Source organism: Frieseomelitta varia, unplaced genomic scaffold, assembly GCF_011392965.1.
Source record: "Frieseomelitta varia isolate USP_RPSP 00005682 unplaced genomic scaffold, Fvar_1.2 scaffold_975, whole genome shotgun sequence".
Taxonomy (NCBI): domain Eukaryota; kingdom Metazoa; phylum Arthropoda; class Insecta; order Hymenoptera; family Apidae; genus Frieseomelitta; species Frieseomelitta varia.
In genome coordinates, this window is record NW_025110784.1 from 38,133 (window position 1) to 47,031 (window position 8,899).

At 32.3% G+C, this 8,899-nt stretch overlaps 1 protein-coding gene across 1 annotated transcript; it reads left to right on the plus strand.

The window, feature by feature from the left end:
- The first annotated feature begins 6,023 nt into the window (after nt 1–6,023).
- LOC122538203 (vacuolar protein sorting-associated protein 37A-like) lies at nt 6,024–8,844 on the plus strand. Its single transcript, XM_043672079.1, has 7 exons — nt 6,024–6,112; nt 6,214–6,460; nt 6,804–6,993; nt 7,079–7,193; nt 7,285–7,809; nt 7,900–8,250; nt 8,289–8,844. The coding sequence occupies exons 2-6, from the start codon at nt 6,372–6,374 to the stop codon at nt 8,244–8,246; spliced, it is 1,266 nt and encodes a 421-aa protein (XP_043528014.1). The 5' UTR covers nt 6,024–6,112; nt 6,214–6,371; the 3' UTR covers nt 8,247–8,250; nt 8,289–8,844.
- Nucleotides 8,845–8,899: the final 55 nt, after the last annotated feature.

The following is an 8,899-nucleotide window of genomic DNA, read 5'->3' on the forward strand; positions in this document are numbered from 1 at the left end:
AGGATATTGCTTTAAGGTGTACAAAGGCTGCTTTTCTTTTTTATCCAATGAAATTTGAGAAAAAAAAAAAGGAAGAGAAAAGAAAACGGAAAGAAGATTCGAAAACATGGGACCAATCGTGTTAAGAGTTTAAGTTTATATATTTAACTTGTACGTATACTGGGTGTTTTATAACTTGTGAGATCCACTTCGGGAGCTGATTGTACGCTTAAAAATAATGAAAAAAAGTCATATAAATATATGTCCTATCATCCTCGTTTGTGAGATATAATGAATTTCATAAACAGAGCAAACTCTCTGTCCGGCCTCTCTTTCCATAGACCGCAATAGTTCGTAAGCAAGAATTCGCACTGTTTACAAATAATACTTACTTGATATTTTTCGTTTTTTGTACTTGGTTCCTGCAAATGTGTGAACGTGAAGAGAGTTTTGTGTCTACCATACTTTTCACTGATGAAGCTAGTTTTACCAGGGATGGTATATTCAATTTTTATAATAATCATAATTGGGATGAAGAAAACCCACATGTTATTCTGCATTCAAGACATCAACACCAGTTTAGTTTAAACGTATGGGCAGGAATAATTGATAAATTTTTAATTGGACCTTTTTAGGCAATTTTTAAATCAACACTTTGCAAATAAATGGATTGGTCGTGGAAGTCCTACTGCATGGCCTGCAAATTAGATTTTCATTTGTGGGGACATTTAAAATCTATTATATACGCAACTATCGATTGAAAATGCTGAAATACTACGAAATAGAATAGAGCAAGGCTTCTGACAAATTCGAGAAACACCAGGAATGATAGAGAGAATAACCAGATGAATGACAAGACTCGTGCAGGCTTGTCTTCAAATGCAAGGTAGTCATTTTGAGCATCTTTTGTAAAAGTAATTAAAACAGAAAATTCATTATATCTCATAAACGAAGACAGATAGGTCATATATTTATGTGACTTTTTTTCATTATTTTTAGGCGTACAATCAGCAACCGAAGTGGGTCCCACAAGTTTACGAAACACCCTGTATATCTTTTTCTGTTGGCTGTCTGTAAAGATTTTGCTTAACGAATATTTTTGTACAGTTGCTGTAAATACTTTTATTTCTAACATATACGCATCAATGAATTTTGACCGAGGCATATGATTTATAATGGCATAAACTTTTTTTTTTTTTTTTTAAGAGAATGATTGTACATGGATGGATATTTAGTAAGTGTTTTTTTTTCACTAAAAGAAAAAAAATGAGCATTTTGTAGAAATTAACAGTAAGATATTTAATGTAAGACGCATCAATTTCTTCACAGACTTGATACTTTAAGGGCAAATAAAAAAAACTATGTAGAATTACATATTTCGTTATTTTAGTTGATCGTCTAACTTAAGCATCTATTAATTTAATACACTGATCTCGACAAACGGGTAAACGTCACTGTTACGAGGTAAAAAAAAAATCTGACGTTAGACATTATTTTTTGGCTCGTGTACACCTTGAAGAATGCCATGATTACAATGGATGTATTTTTTTAATGCATTTTCAGCTGTAGGTGCTGCGAGAATCGGATGATAAATGCAAGTGTGTATATGTCACTTTTTTAGGCTCTTTGTAATTAAAAGAAAACTTTATACGAATAGTGTGTAATCGCCTTCGAGTAATTGAATCCGTATATGAAAGAAGCTTAGTATTATCAAGAAAGTATTCTCATTGATAGCGAACTACGAACTGACAAGCTACGTTTGGGTTGTTTTACTTTGAAAGCGTTCAAATTTTTCATTGAATGAAATTTTATCTTGCGGTTCATATTAACCAAAACTCCAAGCCTCTTAAATAAGAACATACGAAATTAAATTGTGAGTTGTTCTTTGGTTGAAACCTCGATTAACATGTGTAAAGTTTTTAAATATGTGAATAAAAGTACACAATAATATGGCATAAATCAGTACTTGTGGTATGAAAATTATGCTATTTATCGTGTTTTTCGATTGTGGAACACAAATTTTACCAGGATTTTTTCATTCTACTTGTTCCTTGTGTGAGATCACGTGGGAAATATCACTGCCAACAAGTGGTCAAAATATTACAGGATTTTTACCATTGTTTCAAAGATCTCTTTATATATATATATAACATATATGATAAATTAGAGGTCTGATTGAAGTATCAAGTTTTTTTTTATTATATGTAACGTGAAAGTATTATACGATTCGCCAGCTGGGTAACAAATTTACAAATTACAGATACAAATCTGTATTTTACTCTTGAATAAAGTATTTTATTCTTGAATTAAGATGTTCAGTAGAAAAAGAACAAAAATAAAAAGAAAATGTATATTCACATTAAACAGCTGTGGAGTGATAAACAAACTTTTTAATTAGGAATATTGTACATAACAGATAGTGTCCATTGTGATGAAAATATATTGATCCATTTGATTGAACTTTGGAAATTGACTTGTGCGGGATTTGCATTCCATTCGAAGGAACTTTTTTCAACTCTTTTTCAGTTTTCTAAAATAAATAAATGAAGTAAAATACTGAAATATAGTATTTCGAAACAACAAGATTTCGATTTGAAAATTATTCCATCGATAAAGGGTTGAATTTTAAACGATTGTTTCTTTCTTTTTTTTTTTATAATCCATAGTAAAAGTAACTAAGGAAACGTACAATAAGGAAGTAGTGTAGCTTTTGTACCTGTTTGTAATATTTCTATACGATATTATTAGTAATATGTAACGTTCGTGTAGATGCAGCAGAGTAATTTGTAACAATAATGTATATGTGCAATGAGAAGAATTCAATAATAAAATGTTGAGAAATGTATCCGTCTCGCAGTGTTCGTCTCTTTTTGTATATATTCTCGATGTAACTCGAAAATTGGAATTAAACACCTATTTTGCTCTCTAATGAAACGTGATTCTTGCGTTATTTACTACCGATCAAGTTTGACGAAGAGTACAATAGAATCTGTTGCTAATGTCCAGTGGCTTGAAATCGCGGGAGTGCTGCAACCTTCGAAATATATATGCATACTGTAAATACAGTGGATTTTTATTTTTATTTTTTTTTTTTTTTTTACACAAAATACGAGAATTGTGCAAGATTGTTGACGATAAAATTAAATATTACAAGTAAATTTATTCATGTATATGAGAAAAATTGGTGGTGCGACCACTTAGTGCCTGTTAGGTAACATGTTTTGACCAAAAGCCGCCGAAAGTTGGCAGAGGAGCGTGAAATAAACGGGCTGGTCTCCTAATACATTTGAACTTGGCCCACTCTGTGACGTCACAGTCAAGGATAACCGGCGTTCGATCAACGCCATCTGTCGAGAATATGATCCCAGGATAAAAATTGCGACTCGTTAATAGGAATGTAGAACATGCAAGGAGGTGATCCAAACCGTACAAGGAAAGACAGTAACGGGAAGAGAACAAAGAAAAATCAGAAAAAAAAGAACCAACTGTAATTATGCGCATCTATTAATTTTTTTACAAAACGAACGTGCATTGAAAATTCACGGAATTACTTTTTATGATTAATTTTAGAACGATAATTTCAGTCTTAAGAAATAGAATTAGTTAGATGAACAATTATTGAATAGATGTGTTACGAAACGAAGTCGTAATTAATTGTATCCTAAAGAATCCGTTGAAAATGAGTCACATAGAATCGTCCTTAGAATTGTTGCTGTTATTGGAAATAATGCTTAATCAATTTGATAATAGAATTTTGGTAATAATTTTGAACAATGATTGTACATGTATAACAATCGATAAAAGGAGAGAATGTTTTAAAATGAATATTATACACACGTGATACATTGTACGTACTATTGTACATAAATTTAAATAAATTGTACTTAAGATAAATTTGTTTATAAGTGTTATTTAATAAAAATATTGTAAAATTTATGATAAATACAAGAAATATTTTAAATGAATTCTAATTTTAAAATTCTTATATTACATTATTGACTAATACTCTTAGTCAATAATTATATTATAAATTCTTCATGTTATTATAGACAGAATATTTCTTAAATTCTGTATTATATTCTATATTATAATGCATAATAAATAAATTAATTTGGTGTATTTTTTGAGTGTTAATAATAATAACTAATCGATTAAATAGAGATTCATATTGAAAATTAAATTTTATTGTCCACACTGTTACATACAATCACATACAATTAAGGGATAAACGATTTATATCAATATATGTACCTCGTACGTCATATAGTTCGTTTATGCTCAAGCATTGACTAACAATAAGAGCACCGAAGTATATGAACTATTACAAAATATTATTACCACCTAGCAGTGAAATAGTAGAACTAACCACTTGCTGTCATTATTGCGCAATAGTGTATTTCTTGTCTATCACGTGATGAAGTTGGTAAATTAGAAAAAAAATAGAGATCGGTAAAGAAGACACCATTTATTTCAACAACAGGTTAGGTATATAAAGGCATCTTTTTTAACGATTTATTCAATTTCTGTTTTACCAACTTCATAACGTGATAGACAAGGAACACATTATTATATGATAAGGACAAAAATAGTGAGAATATATATAAAATTCGACATTAAAGGCTTTGTTATAGGGTTATCAACAAATATTGTATGCATGAAATACGTTAGTAGCAATGCATTTTCTATTACACAACTTTTCATTAGCACACAAATGATGTCGTTAAATATATCTCCTTTCATGTGTTAATCTTTCGTAATTTAATTAATTATAATAACACAATGAAAAATAACTTTTAATTCCACCAATCTTAATATCGATGAAAAATGGAATTAATAACACTGTAAAGTTTCTGAGAATTTTGCTTGGGAGTTTCAATGAAATTGAAATTAAAAATGTTTTCAATTTTTTTTCAACTCTCTTCACGTGACATTACCTTTGTCACAGACGAGGTACATATATTCATATACTTTGTCTGTGCTTCTGTGCTAAATCTTTTGTTTTGAAGTACTCCACAAATAAAAAAAAAAAAAAAAAAAAAACAAATGGCAAATAAAAACGTGTAGATATTTATTTCATACGTGCAATACTTGTTTATAACTCTGTAGTAAGGCGTTTCCTGATGAACTTTAGGCAACATTTTTTTCTTCTTTTTACGTGTAGTTCGCAGTTTGGGACATGCATAATTAATTCATTTGATTTATTTTACAAAGTGTTGGATTAATCATTAATATTCACGATTAATTAATTAATTAATAATAAATATTTATTGGTTAATCATCATTAATTATTAATTAACATTCGTTGCAAAGCGTCGAATAATTATTAATTTATCATTATTACTTCCCGAACAAGCTTAATTACTATCTCGATCAAATCAAATTATTCTGTAAGTCCTATTAACCGTGCATTTATCGCCAACGCCGAAACTCGAGAATAAACTGACAATAAGATTGCTCGCGTGAATCTTCGAGATCTCGAACTAGTGCTGGAGATGAACACAAGTATTACTTACTCGCATACGTGCAATGCCACAGAGTTACGGTACGTATTTGGTGATAATTGCAGACTCTTCGCACGTTCTTCCCGTTGATTCTCTATAATTTTCAACCAAAACTCAGGCTCTCGATCTACTACACTTTCTTCGTCAAACCGGCAACTGTCGATAAAATGCCAAACTAATTTTATTTTATTAGAAAATAAAACACAATCGACTGTAATTTTTAATATTTAAATGTTGTTTCAGGAGAACATTGAGAACAGATTATACCTACTTGTTCACAAGCACACGAAACATGATACACGTTTCATTGGAATTAAAATTTCTACTGCGTGTATAACGCTATGCGCTTTGGTTACCTCGCCGAAGGTCACGCTTATTTGTTACACGTTATTCGAAATGACTAACGATAAGACAGCAAATTTCAACGTTGACACTGTATAATTACGCAACGTTTAGGTGTATGTCTAGCATAGCGTGCATTGTTGCGAAATGCGTATATCTTATTCAGTTCGTCCCCTTCTGGAAAGTCGTCCTTTCTTTCTTTTTTTTCCAATTGTTGCAAACAAAGCGATTCTCGATTTCGAATTTTGTACATTACACACAAAGGGGCAGACTGATCAATCTTAGCCCAGGTAATCAAATAAATTTCATCGATTGTTGATTTGGATTGTTGTCTACGAAAATCAATATTATTCAAAATGCAATACGACTGATATTTTTTTTTAAACGACAGCGTAAAAGGAGAAAGACACATTGTGAATGCTGGATAGATCTCGGCATCCACCGTGAAGTGCGACGACAGCTGAAACAGCTGTTCTGCTGTTGGATGGTTAATTTGACAGGGAGGTCGAAGGATAAAACGAATGTTTTATCTGGATTTCATCCTCTTAAATGATATCGCGAATATTCCGTGGCGAAAATGAGAATGTCGCAGTCAAGAGAAAACGACAAATCGACACCTTGAAGATCTTCAACGACAAGTAAGGGAATTCTCGTTTGTAACCTCACTTTCTTAACCTTACCTGCTTATTTGATTCAGCAATTATCTGCGTAACATTGTTACTGTTTCCTTCATTCACGTAGAATAAAGCATCTTGTGGTTCGTAGACGACGAATAAGGCGTGATTTATCGCATTAACGATACGAATTAGCCTTTATTTCGCAAATTCTATATATTTGTTGTACACGCCTATGTTCTCCACATTAATCCTATAGTTTGATTATTTAATTTGAAAAGAAAGAGAACGTTTCATATGTATCTTTATGCTATTTTGTCTGTTGCACAACTGTTTCTCTGTTACTATCATGTGATTCACGTTACAGTGTAGTAGAGTTAAGAGAAGATGTGGAATATCAAGTACAATTCGATGCTGGAGAAAGGAGAATGGCCATTATGGTTTCTTTGTCACCGGAGTTTCCGTTGGAAAAACCAGCACTCAGGGTTTCTCCACCTGTGAACCATCCCTGGTGTAACGAACACAGCGAAATCACATGTGCACCAGGGCTACTTAATGTAAGATCTCTATTTTTTTCTTTTTAGAAAATTCGCAAGATAGATTTAATTGGAATCACAAAGATCATTTGGTTCTACGTATCAGTTTACAGTACACAGTGATCTTGGCCGTGTTGTTCAAGCTATCATTAGGGAATTTAGTAAAAATCCTCCACAGTTGTTAGAAGAAGTTTCTCCTGGATCTGTAAAGTCCCATAGAGGTGCGTACATTCTCATAATATGCACTGAGAGAATCTAAATTAAAAATGAATCTATATTTCTGTTACTATTCTTATTGTGTGCAAATTACAGACTCACAAGGGAGGAATTCTCCATCTTACTCTCTGCAACAGTATCCAGAAATTTCACCAACGTCATACAATTCTTATTATACTACTCAATATCCACAGTATTCATCTGCCAGTGCAAATACTTGTATTTATAATTACAATCACACGAACTCGAGTACTGTGTACGTGACAGAAAACCATACAAAATTCGGCTCTCCGTCACAGCATCCAGCCTATGTTGCGAGCTCGAGGAGTGGTTCGCTTCACAACGTAGATGTGACGAGATACAATTCGAATCAGCATGGAACGTATCTGAATTCGCATTACGTGAACGCGAATTACCACCAGCAGTCGTTACCGAATCAAGCACAGGCCAAGCTGCGGCAGAGCATAGCGTTTCCAGAATTGAATAACTTGACTAACGAGGAATTGAAATGGTTGAGCGAGGATGACGACCGATTGGACGAATTCCTGGATAAACATTCCAATTTAAAAGACATTAACGCGGCTATCGACGATGCAATAGATTGGGTCCAAAAAACTGCCGGTAAGACAACTTCCAATAAAACCATTTTGTTCCCTTGGAAATGTCTCTTTTGTTTTTTCTATTAATACGTCTATTCTTTTTGTTCTTCAGAGGCTAATGTAGCCAAGGAACCCGAGCTTAGAGAGTTGCAGTCTGATGTAGCAAATAAAGTACAGACCGTCACTGCGCTAAAGGCTAGATATGATCAACTTATACAACGATACAACAAGTTGTCTGAAGCATTTACTCCTGATCACATAAAAGAGTGTTTAAAAAGAGCGGCCGACGAGAGCCACGAAGAAAGTGAACGAATCGCCGAGGATTTCCTTAACAGGAAAATTGACGTTGAACGTTTCCTTAGCAGTTATATCGAATGTAGGAAATTGGGCCAAGCGAGAAGAACTAAAGAGGAAAAATTAGCACATCAGTTGAACGAATTGAAACGAGCGGGTTATTAAAATTATATATATATATATATATATATATATATATATATATATATATATAATCTTATCTTTTTCTATGAATCGAACAAATTGTAAATAATGCCTAGTTCAATTAAATGATACTGTGAATTTGAATAGTATTCGTGTTTATCAAGTATCTATGCGGTAAAAATACTCGCTGGCAGAGAACATTTTTATAAGGTATTAATACGTTACTACGTTGCAGCGTTATGTCATTGCTTGTTATATGTGGACTGCGTTGAAATTAATTAGATTGCGCGGTACTCTGGACGAGACACAATTGATTCTGTAATACATGCGTGAAATAATTAAAACTCCTCGCGACTATAAAGTATGTATGAAAAGTTGTTGAAAACCAAGGGACATTGGTTTCAATTGATGAGCACTATATAACATTTGAATTAATTTAAAATGTACTTATTTTTCCATACAGAAAGTGTCTTTTAAATGAATTTAAGTATGCTATTATTGTGCTGTGACATACTACAATTGCATCAAATATTACTCTAACAAAAAAAAACTTTTTTTTACAATGTAAATAAATGTGCGGGAATATGATTAAAATCGATTTTTCAAAGTTTGCTATTCAGTGATGTTAATCTAATTACTTATCCTACGAATGTTCCTAATATTGTAACATACTG